The 26,704-nt window shown below is 39.9% G+C and overlaps 1 protein-coding gene across 1 annotated transcript in view; it reads left to right on the top strand.

The window, feature by feature from the left end:
• MYO3B (myosin IIIB) overlaps window positions 1-26,704 on the top strand; it is a 390,911-nt gene that overhangs the window by 58,851 nt on the left and 305,356 nt on the right. The window contains exons 5-8 of the mRNA XM_050916262.1: window positions 834-938; window positions 1,201-1,300; window positions 6,406-6,482; window positions 23,403-23,548. Of these exons, the coding sequence (XP_050772219.1) occupies window positions 834-938; window positions 1,201-1,300; window positions 6,406-6,482; window positions 23,403-23,548 (428 nt within the window). The remainder of the gene's footprint in view (window positions 1-833; window positions 939-1,200; window positions 1,301-6,405; window positions 6,483-23,402; window positions 23,549-26,704) is intronic.

Raw genomic sequence — 26,704 nt, 5'->3', positions numbered from 1 at the left:
CTGCAAAAAAACCCTGCCAAACAACGCTCCTTTTAATTTTAAGCGTCATACAGTTGTTGTAAATATGAAAGTACGAAAAGGAGAAAGAGAGAGAGAGCAGGAGGATAAGAGGGAAGTGGTTGCTAGAGGGGCATGGATGATGAACTAATGATGTGGGTGAAAACACATTTACAAAGGCTCTAATTTTCCTTTTTCTCCTCCTCCTCCTTTGATGTATGGCAGTCCATTAATGGAAAGTGCTTGCAAGAAGCTGTGCTTTTCTGGATCAGAATGTTTAAGCTCAGCTGTTGGCAGAGCATGCCATCAAGTCCGAGTATAGAGATATGGCTGCTGTCTATTTTATATTGCCTGCCAGCAGGAGCATTGATGAAGTGAAGGTTTGAAATGACTGTAATTTGTTGCCTCCCAGTTATCAAGTGCATCAATCTTGTCTTTTCTGGCCTTTTCTTCACACAAAGGCAGTTCTTCAAAAAGACAATGCACATATTATTGTGAAAATATTCAAATAAATTAAACAGTATCTCTAGATTCTGTTTTTATAATAAAATATAGTTTTTCTATTTTAATATTTCACTTTTAGTTAAATTTTACAACTTCTGACTTGTGCTTTACACCCCTTCCCCAAGTACTGTGATTTATTGTCAACATTGTTAATAAAATATGCTCTATGACAAGGATGACAACTTAAATAATTGCAGGTGGAAATCTACTTGGTCTGGGATTTGTGTTATATTGCAGCCTCCTACTGTAGGAATCCACAACCTGAACAAGTCTGTTGAGTAATAGGGGTCTTGTGTTTTGTTTCTTTTTTTGCTCTCCCATTCTCTTCACAGCTGTGTAATGGAGGTTCTGTCACAGATCTTGTCAAAGGCCTGCTGAAGTGTGGCCAACGGTTGGATGAAGCTATAATCTCATACATCTTATATGGTGCTCTCTTGGTAAGGATGTTCATCAGGCTTGTAATGACAGTAGAGGGTGCAATTTACCCATCTCATACATTTTCCATTTATAAACTATGGTAATGATGACAATATTATGCTGGCTGTTATAGCAGCAGGGGGGCATACCAAGCATGTGATCAAGCAGACAGATGTTTCTATAATGAAGTGCAGATTGTCTTCATTACACTCCCTAATAGTAGAGTAACTGTTTTAAAATAAGGGAGTAAGCTTATTTTTTTTTGTCGTCATGGGTATACAGGGCCTTCAACATTTGCACAATAACCGAATCATCCATCGTGACGTCAAAGGGAACAATATTCTTCTGACAACAGAAGGAGGAGTCAAGCTTGTTGACTTTGGTAATGACTGCTTACCATTTGTTTTCTTGATGTGTGCAGTTTAGCCAAAGGCATCCATTTATTTTCCACTCAGAAGGTGGAAATTACTGAGAACTTTCCAGGAATGTTGAGATATTTAGGGAGTGATGGGGAAAAGTAGCAGATGGAACAACCTAGGAAATACTGTCAGAAAATCAATTTTAGGCTTTTTAAAACAATAGCTTAAAAAGCCATTTTATTTATGAAATACTTTTGCATTCCATTAAGAATATCATATCTCAAGGAAGTTCTCTCTCATTTAAATTTAAATATTCCATCTTTTGCATATGAAAAGGATACATTATTTTCTTTCAAATGGCTTTCACTAGCCTTAAGCACATTTATTCCCTCTGAGCGGAAGGTAAAGTGGTCCTATGGGTTCACAAACTAACAGATCCATTTAATTTGTGATTAGTGCATTAGACATGAGCCTGGCTGGATTGGAAACATCACAAGAGGCATAAAGAGAGAGCTAGAGGAAGGGGAACTTTGCAGTAGAATTTACCCCAGATGAATATTTCTATCTTGAAATACATATACATTTAGTAAAGTAAAAGAATGCTGTGGTTCCTCTCTAGAGTCAGATATGTACATATAAAGAGAAATTTTCTTAACAGTAAAGGGAGCAGGAAATCATAATGAGTCAGTATAAAATGTTATGTAAACAGTTTTGAAAATACAGTATTATACAGCTGTTTGCCTAACTCTGCATATTGCTAAAGTAAAATATTCATATATTGAGAAAGTACCATAAAACTGGCATGCCAGAATTCTGGCAATAAAAGAATGGCCCAGAATTATAATATGATGCATGAAGGGGAAAGCAAACTTAACTCTCCTAAAGTCACAGTATTATAAAACTAAAATTATATTTAAAATTTGTTGGTTTTAAATCTGTGGAATAAATTTAGGAAGCAGATGCCTCTTTACTAGCTGCTAGAGACAGAAATTCATTACTGTTGAGTGTAGAGACACTCAATTTTAAGTAGCGCTAGGAGAAACATATGTGGCCTAAGGCAAAACTAGTGATAGCCTAGTAATCTCTTTGGCATTTAATGGTGGGGCTAAAAATCACTTTTCATTAGAGAGAAAAGATAGGTGATGTAATATATTTTATTGGACCAACTTCTCTCAGCGAGAGAGACAAGCTTCCATGCCACACAGAGCTCTTCTTCAGGTCTGGGAAACTTACTCAGAATGTCACAGCTAAATACAAGATGGAACAGTTTGTTTAGCATAATTGTTCCATCACGTATTTAACTGTAATAATCTGAATAAATTTCCCAGATTGGAAGAAGAGCTATGTGTCAGCTTGCAAGCTTGTCTCTCATACTGACAGAATTGATCCAATAAAATATATTACCTCACTCACCTTGTCTTTCTAATGCCTTGGGACCGACATGGTTACAACATTACTTTTCATTTGAGGCAGTTTTACCTGTATAATCTGGACCAATAACTAGTGTAGACTGGCATAAATCTACCTTTTCCTTTCTAAAACAAGAACACATCACTGGACATATTAATGTGGAAGAGGAAACTACAGCTTGAAGTTGGAGTTTCTAAGAATGAGCTTAGGGAAAAGTGTGTTGTTTTCCCAGTGTTTAACAAATACTGACAATGGTTTCACTGAGAAGCTCTAGCACTCCCATGCTTTGGAGCAGAGACTTTAAATTTGGCAGGGGGTTGCCCTAGTGTCAGGGACATGACTTTCTGTCCTCTGACAATTTGCCCAAATTTGGTAGAGTTGTGACCATCTGAAAAATTGCAGTTCACACATACTCAGTAGAGATTTAATGGAGCTTGCATCTAAGTTCTCTTAAAGTTCTGAGTGAACTGAGCATGCTCCATCCCTTCACAGCTCCTGTATGTGGCAGGACTGTGCATGTACCATCTCCAGGGAGTGACTGAGCATGCCCCATGCCATCCCCTCACAGCCCCTGCATGTGACAGGACTGTGCATGTGCTATCCTCACAAAAGGGCTGAGCATGCGCCATTTTGGGGCTCCAGGGACTGGGCAACATTTTTCCTGCAGTTACTTCTCTTGGTTACCAAGGGATGTTGTGGACCCAGCCCCAGGAACTGGGAGAAGGAAAAGGAAACAATCTCTCCTGTGTTCTGGATCCCCTTGCTGCAGGTAGTGTGAAGGGAAAGGAGGAAACAGTGTGACTCAGATTCAGAAGGTGAGGAAGAGATTCAGGGTGGTGGAACAGGAGTCTGGGGAGCAGCAATGGTGTGAGCCATTTTGCTGGCCAGGATGGAAAACATTTGCAGCCCCTTTTCCCCGAGTGGCTGGCTGTGGCTTGGTTTTGTCCCGTCCCTGCCCCTAGCCAATCAGTAGAGTAAAAACAAAGAAAAAAGCTGAGTGGCAGGGCTATTTGGTGCCCAGGCAACACTCCAAGAACCCTCCCTGCCGTGGGAGTGGCTATGAACAGGAGCCTAGAAGTTTGGAAAAGAGGCAGGAGCAGAGGGAGACAGAAGACCAAAGGGTGGAGGAATAGGAACAAGAGGCGCAAGAGCAGGGGAACAGGAGGACAGAGGCAGGAGCCACAGATGGAGGGGATAGGAGCAGGGAGGAAGAAAACAGGCAAGAACAGAAGGAGGAGAATGGGCAATGGGAGGATGGGGCCGGAACTGGCAGGGGGGACATGGCACAGGAGTTTGTAGGATACTTATATGGAAGAGGATAGGGCAGGAGCCTTGCCTCATTCAGTTCATTGGATGGACCTCCTTGGGGTATGAAACAGGGCTGTGTAGTGAATGATGCTGTTGTCTGTATTATGCCTGTGTCATTTGTTGCAGAAATTGGAAGGTGTGTAATGACTGAGGCAGGAATTTCAGGGCTCTGGGTTCTGCTCTGCAGAGGTGCTGACCTCGCTCAGCTGCAGTTGTGGTATATAGGAGCTCTGCTCTGAACATATAAAGTGCTTTAAAATGCCAAGTACTCTGAAAAAATGGACCTAGACTCCTCAAATTGGGCACAGAAAATTAGTTGACACATTTGAGAATTTTGGCTTTAATCTCTGTGCTCAGTTACCCAGGTGTAAAATAGGTATAATAATACTGTGTCACCTCAAAAGGGCATTGTGAAGATATATTAATTATTTTAAAAAAATACTAAGATACTATGATGAGAACACCATAGAGAATAATTAGAGTTCTGTGTTCAGTGCGGGGTTTGAGTGGTGTGCAGAAATAAGGCATAAGGCCACACGTTGAATGAGGATAAACATAAATACTGAACCCTTTCAGTAAATGCCATCTATTCTGTGCACTGAATGTAGTAGGGTTCCTGTGGGATATGCAAGGGTATGTGATCATGTAATTAAGGACTATCTCATAAAGCATATGCACAAGAGGGCCAAATTAAAGTGGCACAGGCAATCTTAACTGTGGCATTTCTCAACTTTTGATTGCCAGACTTTGCAACTGTATCATTCCTTTAAAGTAGATTTTTTGGATGCAATATATATTTATATTTCTCCTTAAATTGCTTTCAGCATGATACATATTAACACATATTGTTCACTGTATAAATTGTCCTAAAATGTCTGAGAACTACAATTTTTTCTTTATTTCTCTCTTTTTTAAAACATTTTTTTTGGCTCATTGGTATTCAGGACCATTTTAGTGTGTCGTTGTAACTATAATCTCTATGCAAGTCTATCTAGCAGCTACAAACTCTGTTGGTGTGAGCAAGAATCAGAGTTAAATAAAGAAGTTTGCTGTAGGGCTGCAACCAATACATGGTTCAGCGTGGTACTGGGGAAATCATTGAAGGGCTGCAATCATGCTGAGATTAAAAATAAAAGACCATATTGGAATTTAGCCAATAAGGGATGTCTACACTGCAGCATGGGTAGATGGACACTCAGTAGCTCTGCTTGAGCTACTGTGCATAGCTAGGGTAGCCCAGATGGCAGTTTGGATTATCCCCCCTGACGGTATAATCCCTGGGTATGTACTTGGATGGTTAGCCCAAGCTGATGCCCTGGTTACGGTGCTATTTTTGGCAAGCTAGCTTGAGCAAAGCTAGTGCATGTTTGTCAACCTGTGCTGGGAAGCACACTCCATGCTGCAGGATGGATGGATGCTAACAGTGTAAACTGAGAAGCTGATGTTCCAGCTTCCAAATTTCTTATTTATTAGCAGCAAACGTTGCTAAACTATATCTATTCCACATTTTTTTCTATGTCTGTGGATAATACTGTAGGAAGGCAACATTATGTTTTATGAAAAAAACATTCATTTGAAATACTTTGAAGACAATATTGGTTTACTGGTAAATTCTTTTGGAGTCTCAGAAATGCTAAGGTTCAACTGTATTTTGACCAGGGTTGACTGGATAGAGCAGAACATTTTCTGTGTATGTTTATTCAAATTTTTTAATGAATTTGATTTGGCTCTATTTGCTCTCTGTATGTGTTTGCTTTTGTACTTGTCACGATAGTTCATTCCTCTTCAGCAAAGCACTGACGCATGTACTTTATTTCAGTACACACTTAAGGTTAAGATGAGCTTCAGCGCTTTTCTTCACAGGCATGGACTTGAGCATGTACTTAAAAGCTTTCCTGAACTGGGGTGTTCATGAATATTCTGGAAAGCAAGTCTGCTGGAAGAAAGGTTCAGAGTGTGAATTTTAGCTGAAAATTGGGGAATGTTTGTGAAAAATAAGTTTTAAATTCACTTTATGTGAGCACTTGCATTACAGGCTTGATTAACAGTTGTATTCCTCCAGTCAGCAGATGGAAACAGACAATGTGATTTAGGTCACCAGTCAAATAGTTTGAATTTGAATGAATGAGCTTCAAACCAAGAATTATTCAGAGCAATTATTTGAACAATTCTGAATAACAAATATGTTAGAGAAAGTTGTGGTCTGCCCTTGAACAAGTCATGATTAAAGCAAAATGTGAAATTCATCAAATAAATAATTTCATACAAATGGTACACCTTGCTCTGATTTTGACTGCTGTTTTGCAGACGTGCTTTAAGGATCATGTGTTTGTTTTCCTAAGACTTGATATAATCTGAACTGAAAATACATCATAAATTTTAGGCCAAAATCTGAATCCATTTTTTGCAGGTGTTTCAGCCCAGCTCACCAGCACCCGGCTACGCAGAAACACTTCAGTGGGAACACCCTTTTGGATGGCACCCGAGGTGGGCAAAGCATTTTCTTTATTTTGTTTCTGTTGCCTCTGTTCATTGCAGTACACAATTTTGTCCCAGTTCTACATTGGCATAAAAATCTGATACCGATAATAACCAGAAAAAGCATTTGGTGGTTCCCAACTATGGTTCTGTTTCATTTCCTTCCATGTCTGTAGCTCTTATGCAATGGGATGAATAGACAAATTCGATCCCTTTGATAACAGAGGCATTATCCTCTTCTATTAAAGAGGATTATTTGCAGCTTTTCCATAAAACTATAGGCTAATCTACAGGAAACTTATGGTAACGCTTCCTTAAGGCATGAAATAACTCTAGCTTTACACTCTGTGATTCCCCTCTGCAGAGTAAGAGAGCAGGGCCAATGGCTATTGCTCTTGCCATGGTGAGGGGAGGCACTTATGGGAGTGTCCATACAGAATTTAATAGATAGCTTTTCCATGGATTTCTGTGAATCATTCAATGGATTTTTGTACAGAATTATATTCCAACTATAGAACTCTGTATGGTTCAAAAAGCCTATAGAAGGGATCTAATCTCTATGAAATTTTGTGAGTTTTTAGCATAATATATGTAAAGCTAATCCTGTTGTTCTATCCCTATTATATTTTATAGGACTTATCCTTAAGTGGAGTGTTACAGTACAGCACATTAAGTGAGCCCCTTTGCTCAGTTGGTTATCTGCTTAGCTGGGGATCCAGATTCCCAGCCTGCTCTATCTTTTTGGGCTCTTCCCTTGCCAGACCCCATCCCCAGGTGTTCCACCAACCTGGGGAGGGAGTCACATGTGGACTCTGTGCTATAGCAGAAATCCAGAGTTCTGGAAGTAATCTGGTCCTTTCCACATGCTCTTGTGCGGGATGGGTGGCACATTGGTCAGTGTTTGAAGATACCTTTAGCAGTTTATTTGTGATTGTAACAGGGTGGATTAGGCCAGGAAAAGAACAGTGGCAGTAAGTCCTCTCAGCGGCCCAGAGAGATGCTGCAGGAATCAGCCAATCAGGGGGAGGCCTCATAGGGCTAGCCAATCAGAAAGGTTGTAGAGAACAGTCAGTCAGGTCCCAGGAGGATCATATAAAAAGGAGCTGCAGAGCCAGAGACACGCAGTTCCTTCCTGGAGCCAGAAGAATGCAGATGATGCTCCTGGCTAGCCAAGGGAAACTGCAGCACCACAGACAGCTCAGTGCTGGCAGGGATTGGGAAAGCGAGAAAGAGCTCCTGTTTTGGCTGCTGGGCCTGAGCACAGAAAAGCCCTGAGCTAAGAATGAAGCACCGGTGAAGACTGAGGTGGTGAGGAAGTGGCCTACGGAACTGAAAGCAGTTCCATTAAAAGGACACAGCGGTGAGTGGTTGCTGTTCTTAGGGTTCCTGGGCTGGGACGTGGAATGCTGAGTGGACCTGGGTTCCTTCCATAGGCCACTGGGGAAGTGACTTACAATTGAAATCCCCAGAAGAGGATCTGAACTAGTTAGTGACCTAACTAGTGATCTGGAGCCAGAACAGAGCAGAGAAGATGAAACCATTTTGCCTTCAGGGAGGAAGTCCCAGGGATATGGCCTGATACCTGGGCCAGGACTATTTAAAGACTGTAGACACACCCAACCAGAAGAGGCACTTGTGAGAGGGGGAGCCACACCATTACAGAGATAAGATACACTTCTTCCATAACACTTGCTAAGATTCCTGGGCTGAGCAAAATGGATATGAATTTCCTTCAGCTGGACTTGTTTTGTGGGTCTATCTGCTTAGTTCTGAAGGTGGTCAATATTCTCATGCTGCCCTGGAAGAAATGAGCACTGGGAAGGTATTTAAAAGGAATGGGTTGGTAGTTAGTACATTACTCTTGTGTGCTATCAAAGTTATAAGTAGTAATGTTTATCCTGATCTATTACTGTATTGAACGAAACATCCCTATAGTAAACAGGAAGCTTAAATTAATGAGGATGCTAATGCACTTGTACTTACTTTTATATATATATAAACTATGTATCGTGCAGGAATGGATGGAAAATGTTTTTCCCATCCTGGTAATATTTTGAAGATTTCAAAAATTTTTCAATTCTGTATGGGGATGAACCTGAGACCTTTAGACATCTTCCACAAAAAATGAGAGAGCAAGAGAGAGTGTCACCAGCCCACCCCAGAATAGGTGATAATCTTGTGATTAAAGTACTTACCTGGGATATGGGAAAGCCAGATTTGAATCCTGCTCTGCCTGATGTGGAGCTGAGACTTGAACCCAGGTCTCCCACTTACAGACTTGGAAGAAAATAGATGGAGTCCTGCAAAACCTAGACTCAGCCCTGCCTCATTTAGCCCACCATCTGTACATGAAAGTGTCCAACTAAAGAAAAACAGTCTCAAATCAAGGTTCAGATGGCACTCATGACACACAATTTTACAGTAAAAAGCAGTGAAATAAATGTAGATTCCATAATATCAACGATGCATAAAGATAGATAATAGTCACCACATGGAATCATTCTTTATGAAGAACATGTGCACCAGTCTTTTGAAAGAGCACCAGGCTTAGATGTGGCAAGTCCATTACACTGCATGTTGCTGTCTTGTGTTGATCAGAACTCAGGGAGTGACACATTCAACTTTAGACCCCTAGAATTTCACCTGAGCTGCAAAGTGAATTCCATTGAGTTCTTGTTTAAAACAAACACACAAAAACTCTAATTGCCTCCTGCAGATAAGGTGAACTGTTAAGATTCTAAGACTGTAGATGTTTCTTTCATTTTAATCATCAATGTGTGAAACAAAAACCTGAAACCTTTGTATGTTACAGGAAAAAATCTTTATTCCCATTGCAAACCTATAGCACAGTGGTATGTTATAATTCAGTGGTCTGATATCAGATAGTGAGGTGATAATACTAAAGTAGCTATTAAAATTGTTGTGTAATTTATGGGAGATAAACTGGTTGATGTTCTACCAGTACTTCAATGAACTTTTATACCCAACAAAATAAGAGTTAATAAGAACCTGCTCTTGAAAATGAGTTAATGCCTTGTTCTCTCCACCTATTTTTGGATAATAGATTCGTTTACTATTTATTTGCTTTGCAAAGTTGCTTTCACAAATAAAAACTTAAACTACTGGTTTTCATTGTCTTTGCTTTCACTGTGTCCCTTTTGAACATTACCTCCCAGTTTAGAGCAAAGAGATTTGTACATTATGATACATTTAGTGTTTGAGATCAAAATCAGATAAGACCAATCTGGTTTTGTTTTAACATTTCTGACATATTTTAATTAGTTTTATTGCTCCATGAAAAGTAGTTCTTGGTTGCAATGTTATTACCAGTCCAGCCTTAGGTTCTACATAGTCTTTTTCTGTAAAGACTTAGTTTGGCCAGTGATTTTCCCCCACTTGTGACCAGGCACCCAACATCTGCTTAATCATGTAACTCCTTCACCACAAATGCTACCAGCTAGCATGCCAGAAACATAACAAACAGCATGAGGAGGAGTGCCAAGAGAAAAAGAGCTCTGGCACAGCTCCTTGCCAGCCTGCAGCACTGGCATTAAACACTGGATAGATGAGGAAAGACAATGAAAGGCTAAGCATAGAGGAGGGGATCACAAGTCGCTGAGACTGCAGGTAGTCTGGGCAGTCTATTAGCAGAATTGGTTGGCTTTGTCCAGTGTGGAGCAAGGCCTCTGTATGCTCATAAGTAGCAAAGCATGTTTAGATCCATGGACATGACAGAGAATAGAAATGAAGAAAATTAAACGATCCCCATCAAGCTTCTTAGGCAAGAGAACTGACTCAGTGCTCTTTTATAACAGCCTACCCAGAAGCATCCCACTGGGTATGTCTACACTATGAAATGAGGTTGATTTAATAGAAGTTCATTTTTTAGAAATTAATTTGAAACAGTCAATTATGTGTGCCTCCACTGAGTGCATTAAGTCGGCGGTGTGCGTCCACAGTACCGAGGCTAGTGTTGACTTTCGGAGCATTGCACTGTAGTAGCTATCCCAGAGTTCCCGCAGTCTGTGCTGCCCATTGGAATTCTGGGTTGAGCTCCCAATGCTTGATGAGGCAAAAACATTGTCGCAGGTGGTTCTGGGTACATGTCATCAGGCCCTTGTCCCTCTCTCCCTCCCTCCATGAAAGCAACTGCAAAAAATCATTTCTCACCTTTTTTCCTGGGTTACCCGTGCAGACGACATACCACAGCAAGCATGGAGCCCGCTTAGCTCACTGTCACCGTATGTCTCCTGGGTACTGGTGTCAGACGTGGTACTGCAGTGCTACACAGCAATATCCCCTTGCCTTGGCTTGCCTTGCGAACAGCAGACAGTGCAATACGACTGCTAATCATTGTCATCGTCCTGTGGGTGCTCCTGGTCAACCTCGGTTATGTTGGTCAGTGGTGCCCGGGCAGACATATGTGCTTCTGGCTGGCCTCGGTGAGGTCAGTCGGGGGCGCCTAGACAAAAATGGGAATAATTCCAGGTCATTCTCTTCTTTAAGTTTTGTCTAATGGAGATTCAGTCCTGCCTGGAATATCATGTGAGCTGGAGGCCTGGAATATCATGCCAATCGGCAGCACTGCACGGTCGCACCTATCCCAGCCTACCCCTTGCTCCCATGGCTCATGAAGCCTGGACAGTAATAAGGAGCAGTTCAACTATAGGCTGAGCAAGTGCATAACGGTGGTAGTATGTGCCTTTGGATGTTTAAAAGCTCGCTGGCACAGTTTACTGACTCGGTTAGATCTCAGTGAAACCAATATTCCCATCATTATTACTGCTTGCCATGTGCTCCACAATATCTGTCAGAGTAAGGGGGAGATTGAGGCAAATCGCCTGGCTGCTGATTTTGCGCAGCCAGACACCAGGGTGTGCTGTGCATCAGAGAAGCTTTGAAAACCAGTTTCATGACTGACCAGGCTATGGTGTGAAAGTTCTGTTTGTTTCTCCTTGATGAAAACCCGCCCCCTTGGTTCATTCTACTTCCCTGTAAGCCAGCCACCCTCCTCTCCCACCCTTTGATCTCCACTTGCAGAGGCAATAAGGTCATTGTTGTTTCAAATTCATACATTCTTTATTAATTCTTCACACAAATGGGGAGATAACTGCCAAGATAGCCCAGGTGGGTATAGGAGGAGGGAAGCACAGGGGTGGGTTAGTTGTAGGGGCACCCCCTAGAATGGCATGCAGTTCATCATAGAAGCAGCATGTCTGGGACTCTGACCTCGAGCAGCTGTTTGTCTCTCTGGTTCTTTGGTAGTCATGCCTGAGCTCCTTAAGTTTCATGCAGCACTGCTATGGGTCCCTGTTATAACCTCCATCTTTCATGCCCTTGGAGATTTTTTCAAATATTCCGGCATTTTGTCTTTTGGAATGGAGTTTGGATAGCACAGATTCATCTTTCCATACAGCAATCAGATGCAGTACCTCCTGTTTGGTCCATGCCGGAGCTCTTTTGCGATTCTGGGACTCCATGGTCACCTGTGCTGATCAGCTCACCATGCTGGCCAAACAGGAAATGAAATTCAAAAGTTCGCAGGGCTTTTCCTGTCTACCTGGCCAGTGCAATTGAGTTGAGAGTGCTGTCCAGAGCAGTCACAATGGAGCACTCTGGGATAGCTCCCGGATGCTAATACCATTGAATTGCACACTACCCCAAATTCGACCCAGTAGGGTCAATTTCAGTGCTAATCCCCTCGTTGGGGAGTAGCACAGAAATCAATTTTAAGAGCCCTTTAAGTCAACAAAAATGGCTTTGTCGTGTGGACAGGTGCAGGGTTAAATCGATCTAACACTGCTAAATTCGACCTAAACTTGTAGTGTAGACCAGGGCGCTGTATTTTTACTGTTCATCCCATTTCATACAGCTTTAAGAGATTTTTTCTTTCTTGTAGATTAGAAGTGTACTAACCCCTTTGCATTTGCAGTGACTGCATGACAGAGAACGGTACCTTTGACAGTGTCCCTTTAAGTAACTGCAAGTATTGCAGGAGTCTGGGTTTTATAAAATGGTACAAAAACACACAAAAAGAGAGAGAATGTGCAATATTAAATCTAAACAAAAATAGTGGCCTCCAACTGAAATGTTGGGACATATCATCTGTTTGAACCACAGGCTATTTGGGACAGAGCTTACATTCTGCATCTGTTGTAAACAAGCAAAGGTCTGTATCATACAGCATACAGTTTTGAATATAATGCAAATATTTGTTTCTTTTAAAAAATGTTACAATCCCATCTGGTCTTCTTTCTTTTGCCATGGAAAACTGATTACAATTGAGCAGAGAAATGAACCTGCTGTAATGGATCCAAAAATTGATCTCGTACAGACTCACAAAGAGAGGTTGATATTTTACCATCTCCATAACAACCAGCTAACGTCACAGAAGAGACATGAGACACCTTAGTAACCATTGTGCCATCATTATTTATGGCATCACCCTGCTTAAAGACACTCTAAAAACAGTTTAGACCATTCATTCTGACATTGCCAAGGGCGAAGATGACAAAATATTTTTATTAAACCCAGTTAATTCAGGATGCTGTTTACAGTAGTGTTTTGCTTGAGTAATTACTGTCAGGGTTAATGGTTGAAATCTTACTCAAATTTCCTGCTCTCCACTCCCCTTCTAATTGTCTCGCTGGAAAATAATAAAAATAATTTGAATAAGAATCCAAAGAAATAAATGGACGTTTTGGTGTAAGTGATCTGAAAATATGGTTACATGTAATGACTGAAAGGCATTCTGTACATACCACATCAGAACAGAGGCAGCTCTTTTCAAAGTTCCTGTTCTGAAAAGATGTTTCCAAGTAATCCAGCACCCTAGGCATATTCACCCTCAGCAAGTAAGCATGCATCTGTGAGCCACCATGTATGCATTGGTCAGGCATTGTAGAGATACAACTCTGTGAAATAACTGCACAGTGCTCAACTATCCACTACTCTTAGGCTTTGCAGAATTTTATTTAAACACAATAATTTTGAAGGATAATATTGGTTAAGTTTTAAGCATTTTTAAAATTCTTAGCAATTAAATTTTCATAGTTGTACAAAATAATGCATTTTAAACATTTTTTTCTAATTGTATTGATTTAAATGTTCACAGTTGTGGGAAATTATGGAGCGGGTCAGCAACAGAGGAAATCAGAAAATGATTATTTAATGACAGTAGTTGAGATTCAAAATGTTAAAGTTTTGTAACTGTTGAAATACAAATTGTCAACATCACATGTTAAAATATACAAAGTATCCTTTAAGTCAAACTCTGTTAGTCCTCAAGCAGCACTTTTTTTACTTTGCCTATCTGTAAAGTTTGATTATTATTGATGGAAATATTTTTTCATAGGTTTCTGTGTGTCCAGTGAAAATTGATATTTACCGATAAAAATCGAATCCTTCCAAACCTGATTATGCTGCTCCTTGAACTATCTTTTATATTTCAAGTACTGTAAGGCTCATGGGCTTACATCATTATAGTTGGTTGCCTTGTGTTTGTGTGAATGACACTTTTATGTTCCATCAGATACAGAATTTGCATTACTTTTTGTGATGCCTTCTTAGTTTTTTTAATGCACGTGTAAATTGTGCTATGAAAGATGAAAATCTAGAATTATGAGAACTAGAAAAATCCTCCTTGATAACAGCTTTTTAAAAACAATTTTCCATTGAGTCGAAGTTAGGATTAGTGAAAGTTAATGGAGACTTGTACAGTGAAAAGAAAATATAGGGCAGCAGGCAAAGAAAGTTTCCTGGCTCCTTTTTATCTGATATGTGTGTGGGGGGTCCTATGGAGAGACAGCAGAGGACAACCCCAAACAGCTTACAACAAGTAGGTCAATAGGAAATAATCTGAATCGGAGAAATTGAAAGCATATAGTCTAGAAAAAAATGAGGAAATTGGACTAAGCCCCCAATGAGTAATTGGGCCTTCTGGAAATGTTTTTCTGATGTGTGTGTATGTCAAATAAGAGCATCAGGACAGAGAAAAAAGAGCAAGAGATCAGTGCATATCCTGGGTTTAACCAAAATATGGTTGGAAAGTGGAAGTGGGAGATAATTTTATGGGAAGTTAGCTGTATAGAAGCAGCTGAAGAGCTCAGGGGAAAAAAAGATTAAACCTAAGAGGTAACCTTAAGAGTTGGTTATTATGTTAATCAAAATGGCCTCACACATATAGGAATCATTTGCAGAGACTGAAACAGAGAATATAGCCAGGCTAGATTCAGCATCATCATTGCTGATGTTACTTTTATAAATACTTGTTGTTGCCTGTTAAATAAGTTACCTAAAATCTGTGTCTGTCATCCCTGAAGTACTCTGGGGACAAAGGAGGAGAATCAAATTTAATCCTTTGAATTGAACTCACCTATACATCTTGTATTCCAAATCTTAAAAAAAAATAAAAGAAAAAGAAAAAAAGAGTGGGTGGCAGGGGAGCAGTGGCTTATTTCCAGTTCCAGTTCCAGTTCAGAAGTGGTCAAAGGAACAGTGCAAGATTCTTACCCTGAATAGTGAAAATATCACAAAATCAGATGATCTCATTCATCCAAAACTTTGCAAGAGAAGCTCACAAGATGTTAGCAGTATTAAAGCTAAACTCTTGACCTGGTCCAGCCTGAAATCTGAACCTCAGAACTTAAGTGTAAACCTAATGTGAATTAGCATTGTCACCCTGTACCAAATCTAGCTTTAGGAACAAGAATTGCCATACAGGATCTGGAACAGACATTGGGAATGACTTAAAAACAACAGAGATTGAGTTTCCATGGACACCAACTTTTACAGTTTACTTATAACCATCAGAAATTGACAGAGATGAATAGATGCTAGTTACTTATGGGATTGTTGAGCACAACACATTTAATAATGTGTTCATTGAAGAAGTGTATAGATAGTAAAAGATATCTTTTCCAAGGTGGATATGATATCATAGAAGGTCAGTGGAGCCAAGATTTCATTGCTAGCATCTATCCTAGAAATCAATGGGAGTTTTGCTGTTGACTTAAATGGGACTATGACTTCAAACAAGGAGTCTGAACTGTATCAGCTCCCTGTTTGGGGTCCACGTTACCAGCCAAGAGAACATAGCGTTCAGCAAGATTATTCCAGTAAAGCAGAATGCTTTCCTCCTCCTTGGTGAAATAGACATCTCCATGAAATTTACTACTTCAGATCACAAGAGCATGCTTCTGAGAATGTTGAGCACCTGCAGCTCTAACTAGATATACCCACAGCACCTTTTATTTTAAAAAACTCCTGTCTATTTTCTGGCTTCGAATCTGTTGTTTGTTTGTTTGTTTGTTTTTGTTTTGAGAGAGAGAGAATAAACTGAATGTTGGAACAATGAGAAAATACTTGCAGTGTCACACTGTAATATGAGCGACAGTCCTGTGGCACCTTATAGACTAACTGAAGTATTGGAGCATAAGCTTTTGTGAGTGAATACCACATGTGTCTGACGAAATGGATATTCACCCACAAAAGCTCATGCTCCAATACATCTGTTAGTCTATAAGGTGCCAAAGGACTCTTCGCTGCTTTTTACAGATCCAGACTAACACAGCTACCCCTCTGATACTGTAATATGAGGTGCTCTCTCTATATTATGTAAACACAAATATTAAACTAGCACAATATTTTTGTTTACATTCATATATTTGAAAAATATCTAAAACAATGAGTTGATCCTGCAAAATTTTACAAGAGCAGTCCTTCTGATGTCTAATATTCACACGAATAAAGGGCTTTCAGGTTCAGGGCCTGATTTTTGCTCAGTAGCCTTATGCCAGATTTCATCTTGGAGCAGGTTTCTTTTGTTTATACCTAAACTATATAAAAACCTAAAAATCAGATTGATACCTGTAGTTAAAGGCATCTAATACCTGGAATAGAAAATCCAACTCCCAATCCAAATCACAGAACTGCATTCATTTGAAAATTGTACTCTGTTCTGTGTTTCAAAATTAATTCTAAATAGACATGTGCAGTGCTCATGTCCTCTAAAAAGCACTCTAAATCCTCTAAAAAGCACTGAGTATGTTCCCCCATTTCCATCCTTCAATTTATTTGTTCACCGCTCGCTTGCCTACATCATGGGACTCAAGGTCAGCCCTGGGTTAATAGCTTTAGGTCTCTTTGCTTTAACTTCTATTTAGCTAAAATTAGCTCTTCTGATAAGAGCATTTTGACTATGCATTTAGGTGCCATTCAAATATGAAACTATTTTTTGGTTGTAAATTCCGATTACCACAAGAAATTCTAGGAATCCACATGATAAAGGGAGACAACTGAAACAGGTGAGAAATCAGAAAGTATAAAAAAAATTCGTTTTAATTTTTTTGCTGCCTGAAAGTAATTTAAAAGTGATTATGCATGCAAAACTGGTTTGCATTTTGTAATAGAAAATAAATCTAAGAAGAAAATGTGTGGCCTTTTGGCCTTTAGTGAGGAAAATTTTGAAAATATATATTTACAGCATGTTTAATGCATGTGTGGCAAATATCTATTTTCATAGCACTGATTACAAGATATATTACTGAAAGGACTCTTTCTAGAGGTTAGATTTGTTTTCATAGCATGAATTACATCAGATAAAATTAAAAACAAAAGGGATATTAATTTTAAATTATCTTGGGCATAAACCAGACATTAACTATCTGGGGTTAGGAAGAAACTTCTCCCAGGATAGGCTATTTCATAAATGACCATAAAGGAGATTCTTGCATCTTCCTCTGAATTGGTATTATCTGGCATGAAGATGAATGAATATGGAAATTTCTGAAAATTGAACTCATTTGGTGGGAAAACAATAGAATAAATCTACTATGGTAGCAGCAGAGCATAGATTCAATTTTGAATTTTATTGCACACAAGTTTCAAGAAATGTTTGGCACTTACTATTATATTTATGCTTGTATTACTGTAGAGCCTAAGTCCCGCCTGAAGCAGGGCCACATCATGCTCAGCATACATTGTGAGAGACAGTGTACTCTTCTGCTAGGATCCAGGCTTTGGACCTGGGGGACAGTAGCCAAGGTGAAATCCTCCTCAGTCTGTGCTTGGGTCAATGAGGAAGAATACTTCTGGATATGATCCAAGTTGGACTATGTATTTGAGCAAGGGAGGTAGGGTAGGTAACATACTGCCTGGTCTAGGATTTTCTTCTGGTGCCTCTGTCTTTCTAGCCTCCTTGCACAGCAGAGCGAAGAAAAAAGAAAATCTCAAACATCAGTCCCTTAGAACCTGAGGGGCTTAAAGCACTTTTTGACAGAAGGGCATGTCCCCAGGAATATGTGGTTCTGGATCTCTTGCAGAGAAGGCAGGCTGTAAAGTTTTGCCTTTTGTATCAATTTAAAAGATTCTTGCTCTGCAGAGGATTGTCTAGACACCAGCAATAGCTCAGAAGACAGGACAAAACCGGGAGGCTCTTCAGGAAGAGTGGATCTTGAAAATGAACTTGTGATTGCTAGGTCTGGATCTGGTCCCTTAAAGCCACATATGTCCTGAAGCCCCAAGGTAGGGTCTATGGAATTGAATGCACAGGAGAATGAGCATTAACTTTAATACAGTACTCAAAATAGGCAGCAGTATCGTTTTGGGACCAGGAAGTCACAGTTTTAGGCCAGACCTACAATACAAAGATTTGTCTGTATAGCTATGTTGGTCAGGTGTCTGAAGCCCCCTCTCCCCAGCAGACATAGTTATGCCAGCAAATCCCACAGTGTAGGTGCAGCTAATTCTTGTTTGTGGAGGTGGTATTACCATGCTGACAGAAAAACTCCTTCTGTTGGCATACTATGCATCTATGCCAGGGTGCTCTGTTGGAATAGCTATACCAATATTGCTATACCAGCAAAGCATTTGTAGTATAGACAAGGCCTTAAACTCCAAGATAGAAACCAACCAGCTGCACAAACCAACCTCCAAACAACTGTTTTGCTGTCCATGCTCATCTTCCGTGGGTGAAGCAATAAAGCAGAGTCTTACTTTCCCTCCCACCCCACCACAAGCTTCTGTGAAGGGCACACAATGGTAAACTCCTAACAAATCCCAAGGTAAATGGCAAACTGTCTTCAGTTCAGTAATCACTCAGTCTGTGCTAATGCAATCCATATACATTCTACATACTCACTAGCAAGGTGGCAACAAATGCAATGTCTTTTCTGACCAGCTTCTCTTGCTAGAGGTGAGTGATGGAAAACTGCCTGAAATGCACTTGGATGCATGTTTAATTGCAGATTAAATTTAGTTGGAAACAAAGAGAACTCATAATAGATTGACAGAGAATTTGATTATTTTTAAATGCTTCTCACCTGGGATGCCGGGATTTTTGCTGTAATGTAGTTTTACTATCATGTACCGTATTTACTAAAGGCATAAGCTGTCAGCTGTAGAGAGGAGAGTATCTAAAGATGCTCCACATGTTCTCTCCTCTTTGCTGGAATATTGTAGGTCTTTAACTGTTTGTGAAGCCTACAGAAGCTCAATGACATTGTTCTGGAAACAGCACCTATATCCCTTCACTACACCATCCATCATGAATGCAATTCCCTGTGACACTCATTTAATTATTTTGGCATAGCTTGTAAATAAACTTTCTAAGAAAGTTTAGATGAAGAGTGAATTTTGCTGTCAAACTTCAGACAATAGATTTTAGAATTAGAATAAATGGCAACATGCCATGCTTATGGAGGGAAAGGATGGCTTTGTGGTTTAAGTCACTGGACTTGGAATCAGGAGATCTGGATTTACTTCCTGGTTTTGCCATAGATAACCTCTGTGACCTTTAGCTGATCCTGAGAATAAATCTCTCCATACTTCACTTCACTTCCCTGAATGCAAAATGGGGGAACTGCTACATCTGCCTCACAGGATATTGAGCACAAATTTCATAATATTTGTGAAGAACTCTCTCAATGCTGTGATGAGGACCATGCAAGTATCTAGACAAATGTCATCTGGGGCTAGAGTGTAGCAGCTTTGTAGCCAAGCAAATAAATATTTTTGACCTTTCAAGAAAGTGAAAGAGAAAAATGTCTATTTAATGAGCTATGTATGGGCTAACTGCTTGTGACTTCCTCTGAGTCACCATCTTATAGGCGCTGACTCACATGATTTCAGTAAAGTGACGTGTCATTGGGAACACAGATGTTTTTGGGAAGTGGATAAAGAATTTAAACAAACTATAGAAAATTTAGCTTCTTCCTTGATTATTTTTTTTCTTATTTAAGTTTTTTGATGAAGGTCAAACTAAAGCTACAATGAACTGCAATAGGAATGAAAGAGTTACTCTTGAGCTGCTAACAGCATTGACGCAATATAATAGAATCCAGAAAGCTACGTTTTGAAAGCTAAAGATAAGTCCTTGAAGAAGAAATGTCCCACTGCTTTTTTGACCTTCTGATAGATACAACACCAAATCTGCTGTGCAGAGTGGGGGTGTTTGCATCATCTCACCCTTCACCTACAGGATTGCTGACTTCCTAGCTAGGCAGCATGAAGAGGGGCTTTGAGGAAAGCTGAAGGAATACCCTATAGGTCTGTAATTATGTAGATCCAGTTGCCACAATCGCTTTTGTAGGGTTCAGTGGTTCTAGATGCTATTCCAGTCTAGCCGGAACGACAGATATGGAGGGCTTGGTAAGCTGCTCTGCAGTGTGAAGAAATTTCCATTACCTCTGAGCCCCCAAGCCTAATTCCTCTTGAAAATTGTGTGTGATGGGGTGTATGAACCCTGCACGGGTTAAGGGGTTAAGGAGACTGTGTTCTCTAATCAATAATTATGAAGTGAGTATTCACCCACGAAACCTCATGCTCCAAAACGTCTGTTAGTCTATAAGGTGCCACAGGACTCTTCGCTGTTTTTACAGATCCAGACTAACACGGCTACCCCTCTGATACTTAACTACTAATATAAATTGTTCTGAAATTCAATAATTTTTAATTGATTTTTTTAAAGTTAATCTTTCATTGATAAATGTTACCAAAAATTTCATCTTTGAATAAGATCTGGAAGTCATGAATAAAGAAATGGGAATAAAGAACCAATTTAGGCCTCAAGTTTACTTTGGTGCCTGTGTGTGTGAGAGAGAGAGACACTGTGCCTATACCAACTCTTCCAGTGTTGCTAAACACCAGTGGAACTGAACTAGTGAGAGACTTTTGGGAAATGTAGCTAGTGTATACAAGGCCGATGAAAATATTTTTTACCCCTAAGGTGAGATCAGATTAAATTAAATAGGCTGCATAATGTCATATGGAAAGACATTCAGCTGGTTTATTTTATTTGTTGGACATGGTTAGCAGTTTTGCTCTTCTTGGAACAAGGGTAACAATTTTGTACCATGTTCATTTTGTATACACTCTGCTCTGCTTTCAGCATTGTTCTCACACACCTCATAAGCTGCTTAGCTAGCGCTGTCAACTGAGTACAGTAGCACCTTTCCTCAGGAGCTTCAGCCCTTTAAACTCAAGACTCCTTTCAGCTGGTGGGTCAACAGTGCTAATTATACGTGCTTGTCTCCAGCTAGCAGAGCTCCAGTCATAATCGTTCTGCGGTATATTATATGCTTGCAGCTATGCTTTTCTACATGTGCTATATCTACTGAAGCCAAGACAAAAATAACTGCAGTTCTGAATAGTCCTGGGCAAATCTCAAAAGGGTTTGATGTTTCAGTTCCGATAAATGTACATACAAATGCATCTGTCATCCTGTCCCCAAATTAGCAGTACACATGCCAAACTTCTCCACTGCATAATCCTGTGTGTTACGTTCTCTTTCCCCATCTTTTGTGTCCATATGTTGTCTAGTTTAGGGCCTGATTAAGTTAATGGCAAAACTGGCATTGGTTTCAATGGGAGCAGAATTATACCCCTAAATTATGAACTCCTCTTGGCAGGGCAAGTATCATCCTGCATGTGCGAAGACTCATGTGGTACTATAAAAATAAGTTATCCAGACCTCTGGAGCAGGACCTGTCATGAAGCTGCTTTATCACTAGACTTCTACTTTTATTTCCCTGTGGCTAGCATAGCTAACTCCATGAGTTCTGCCATCATAGCAGCCCAGCAAGTGTCTACCTCTTCTGGTACACAGTGACCACACAGACAATTGCTGTATGTCTTGATTCCTGTTCTGCCTGTGGGGTATTTTGGTGCTTCCAGTCCTACAGCACTGCAACATACCTGGGCATGCAGCCATCCAGAAACTCTAACTAGTACAGAACATGATAACATATCTTTTTAGCAACATGGGCTACTGTGAGCACATCAGACTGATCTTTACGCTAGCATCCCATAGAATACCATGCCAAATTTAAGGTCTTGGTCCATATTTTTAAGGCACTCAATTGCTTGGGCCTAGGATGATACCTACATGATCATCTAAAGCTCTGGGATGAGGACAGTGGTTGACAACTCCACTCCTCAGATATAATGGAGCTATCCACTGCCAGGGTAAAGCTTGTCTGTTTAGGAGACGGACCTTTTCTGGGGGTCAGTCCAAGATTGTGGAATGAACTCCCACAGCAATGAAGAACCCCCACAAACTTTTTACTTTAATTTTACCTCTCGAGTGAGCATAAGAGGGAAAAAAAGCAATCTCTCATGACAGATGATGATGATGTTTAATGCACTACTAGAGAACACTCAGAGATCCCGCTGATGAGGGTGATATACGAAACTAAACAGAACAGAATAGAAACAGGAAGTTCTCTGACATACTAAAGTGAAAAAAATTAGGAAGGAATGTTATCTGAATATTTGGTTCTAGCTTTGCGAGAAAGTTCAGGTATGGGATCTGATTTTTCTGAATCAATTTGCTCTAGATAGACCAAGTGGAAGGGCCTGATTAAAAATAAATCATTGCTGTAATAGGAGATGCTTTTATGCTAACCATAACTTATACTGTCTCGGCAAGATTTTCTTATCTTGTATATTCAACACCCTTTACTTATTTTATAGGAAAATAATTTGTGCTGTCAGCAATTCTGTCTATAGTAAACACAAATTTGCAATTTAATTTCACACCATGCAGAAAACTGTGCACATACCTATTAATGACACAGCAGAGTATAAAAATTTTTCAAAGCACTTGGTGGTGGTGAGGTGTTTGAGCTGGAAAATTAGATGCAAGATTCCAAACCACAATAAGTGCAAGGGTTTTTGGATCTAAGGTTTTGTTTCATTTACAGAGACAAGGATCAAATTTTAACCTGGATTTGGTTTCTGACCTCCACAGCAAGGTTTGCGGATGTTCACATTTAGGGGTTTGTTTTGAGCTCAGATCTAGTTGTGAAACTTGTGATCATAAGAAAGTAGACACTGACTTTCACTGGCAGGGTGCATACACGTCCTGGTCCACAGGTCCTGATCCAAAGCCCCTTTGAAGTCTATGGAAAAACTTCCATTAACTTCAGTGGGCTTTTAGATCAGGCCCATGATATATTGATTTAGCTTTTTCTATTTACTCAAATCCAGGAGGGGCAAACTACATATATTTGCAAGAAATTGACTGATGAGAGTGAGTGATGGAATATTTTTATCATGCAAATCACCCTTGCACCTTACAAAATAGAAGTTAATAGGAATGTAATAGAATTGCAATAGGTTTCAGTAGAAATTAAAATATATAGAATTTAATAGAGACTGTTTTGTAGAGTTGTTTGAAGCAGCCTGTACAGTTCTATAGAAGGGGTATAATTCTCTATTAAATTTTGTGGGGATATTTTTTTAAATAAAAACGAACAAACCTAAGGAGAGGTTATAATTCTATAAGACATTTCCATCTGGGAAATGCAGGCAAAGCTGCAGAAATAGAAGTTGGATGTGATTTTGGTAATCAAAAGTGCATTAATGTCATGCTAGGACAGCGCGAATTGACGAGAAGGTTAATACATTGTTTTTCCTGCTTTTATCTGATAGGTCATTGCTTGTGAACAGCAGTATGACTACTCTTATGATGCTCGTTGTGACGTATGGTCCCTTGGGATCACAGCTATTGAATTGGGTGATGGAGACCCACCTTTATTTGACATGCATCCTGTGAAAACGCTTTTTAAGATTCCAAGGTATGGCACTAGATGGCTCTCTTGACTCACTAGTTTGTTGTTCACAGGGAGTCTAGTGAGAAGTAAAATAAATATTTGGTAAACAATTTCTCCTCGAATTGTAAGAAACCATCACTGGAAAACAGATAAAAGAGAGTTATCATCATTATGAGGATTCCTATTCAATCTGACTTTAGAAATAATTAATAGTAAGGGCTAGTTGAAATAATAGACTTCTAAATTTACTTTATTCTTCTCTTGGGTTTTGATTTTATTAACCATCAGCAATAGACTGCAAATGTAATATTCTTATCTGTAATTGATAAAAGCGTTTGTTTCAACAGAGGCAGAAGCGAGTATCTGAAATGTAGCATAATGTTTTTAAATGGCATTCCTCTGGAATCTTAGACTTGTCTGATTGTGGAAGAAATACATGTAATTTTGAGAATGTTATGTAGCAATCTGTCAGTTTCACTAAATTGTGTCCATCATTTCTTTTTTTAATTTGCCCTTGGATGATAAGATGTGCAATATACATATAAAAAGAAGATGGAAGCTCTCTCCATACTTATTAATATCACCTGAATATTTCATTTCACATGATCTGTTTTTGTTTTGCTTTATGATCACCTGATTGGGGTTTCTAACTGGACAAGTCGAGATTTTATTGTCAGTGTGAAATAGGGTTTAACAAGAGGGCTATGGTAATAATAGGAAAAATCTCTCAAGAATTTGTCCAAGGTTGTCTGCAAATTGGCATATGGTTGCCTTTTCCACATTGCGTTTGTAAAGGAAGAATCACCACTGGCTGATAGCAGTTTAAAAGCTTTGACAATAAAAGCGTTTGACCTTTTGTTATCTGCACAATCGCACAATTATCACAGGCTTTTAAAATTTCTTCTGATTGCAATTTGCATTTCTGATTAGGTCTATTTATATGCAGATGAGGCTGTCTGAGGTTCTGCGTCATAACGTTATCTCCTTGTACCCGACCCAGATGTGAATTGACACTACCATTCCACAAATTATTCAGACTGAGGCAGCAGTTCCTCTGGTTGCCGTGGCACAAATATAGAACAGGACATGGCAATTAAAGCAGCAAGGGAGGCTCCAGATTTCAAAACTAATGTCCATAAATTTTATCAGATGAATACTCAAACCAGTTTATAAGGGCTGCAATCATGTCATAGTGTTAAATAACAGCAAGGGATAGGAAGATCTATGGAATGGGACATGTGGATGCTTTGATTTCTGTGTATGATTTATCTCTCTCCCTACTCACTGATATGTCTGCATGACTTCGCAATATCTAAGATGGGGTGTCTACTCTGATAAGATAAATAGTGTGTATTTACTACTTAAACTCCTTAATGGCAGAAATTTTATTATTATTTTTGAGTGAAGTGATTTTCTTCTGCTTTACATTTTACGAGCTAGAATGCCACTACTAGAAACTATCCACTTCCACAAGACATAATAGACTATGGTGGGTGCTGGATGGGAAGAGGGACTGCTAATGGGATATGGTGCTTGTTATCTCCAGGTACTGTTTTAAATCCAGTTCAGGTGATAGTGAGCAGTGACAAAAGTTGCTACCGTCAGGGGGCCTGTTTGACCATCTGGTGGTGTTTGACCATCTCAGTCCAGTTCCTGGTGTCCATACTATATCCGATGCCCTTTTTAGCAGTTTCAGCACTGAGCATGTTGGCACTGTCATGCTCCCCAGGGTTACTCAGAGTTGTGAGGTTCCTTGCTACTATCTACCCTTAGCATGGAGGAGGAATTTAAATTTGATTGCTTTTGGAGGGGCATTGTTCTGTGACCTCTCTGTGCCCCAGAGCCAGAAGAGCTTGCTCTCCCTGTCACGGCCCTAGGGCCAGAGGAGTTCTGTGTCCCCACTGATTATTGGAGGGGGTCCCATGCTGCTGCTTCTCACCTCGGCCCCCATCTTTGTGCATGCCCCTGGTGTGAAGGAGTCTTGTCTATCCATAAAAACCAACAGCCTCTGGCCACCAACACGCACTGACTTCCAGGTCTCTGCAGATCGATCTCTCTCTTGTGAAGGCTACTGACAGAGACATACCAATTCCCGAGTCTCCCTGTTGCCCCTCTGTTGTATCCAACTCCTGTTACTGGACACTTATATGAATAACCAGGTAGGCTATCCCTGAAGGGGAAGAGTACTCACAGCTAGACTAGAATAACTCAGGATCAGATTCTTTATAACAACACAGCACTGTAATCTAGCTATAGTGAAAATAAATACACATTTATTAACAAAGGTTTTAAGAGCTCACGAGTAAGGATAGTAAGAACAATAGGTTACAAATAAAACAAAACCATCAAATTCAATCCTAGGTCTACACTTATCGATGGTTACCTTTTCTGTTTAATAGAGTGGAGTTCCTTCCAAGCATTCAGTCTTTCTCAGACCTGCTGGTTTTCAGTCATAACCAGAATCCAAGTTTTCATGAATATCTCCCCACACCCTACAAGGGTAATAAATGGAATAGAAACATGTAAATGGAATAGAAATATGTCTTTTTTTCCTTCCTCTTATAGTCCAGTAAGCCTTTGAAATTCACCCCCAAATAAGACTCTTCTCCCCAGTGCTTGATGTTCAGTGTGCTCCCTCCTGTTGGTTTTACCTATTGACCTCACATGCGAACAAGGCTTCCCTTGTGTTGGCTTAATTTACATGTGACAGAGAAAGATACATCTTATCTACTGTCTGGGAAAAAAAAAAAAACGTTTGTCAACTGCCTGGTTACACATGTATTTTTGGTAAGTATGCAAAATTTCATCCACCTAGACCATGTATATATCTTGTAATGCTACTGATGACCAGTGTGATATGAGTGTTCATTGATACCTCACAAGGCATTCTTTATAGATAAATACCGTGAAAGCAGTATGTTTGGTGAGCAGTGAGTTTGGCAGGTCAGATAGGAGTTGCTGTTACAGAACAGTCAATCCTTTGCCAATGGGCCTTGAGGAGTTTTTAGGGTCACAGGCATCTCTCATACTCAAAGATTTCGTCTCCAGGACTTGGTTCAAGCACACTGAAGAAGCAGTGTGTGGAAGCATTGCACATGGGGGAAGCTTGCAGCATAGCTGCCTGCATTGTATAGCACACAATCCTCTGAATTTAATTTTCCATGGCCGTCAATTTGGCAC

Source organism: Gopherus flavomarginatus, chromosome 10 (assembly GCF_025201925.1).
Source record: "Gopherus flavomarginatus isolate rGopFla2 chromosome 10, rGopFla2.mat.asm, whole genome shotgun sequence".
Taxonomy (NCBI): domain Eukaryota; kingdom Metazoa; phylum Chordata; order Testudines; family Testudinidae; genus Gopherus; species Gopherus flavomarginatus.
This window is presented reverse-complemented; position numbering and strand designations above follow the sequence as displayed.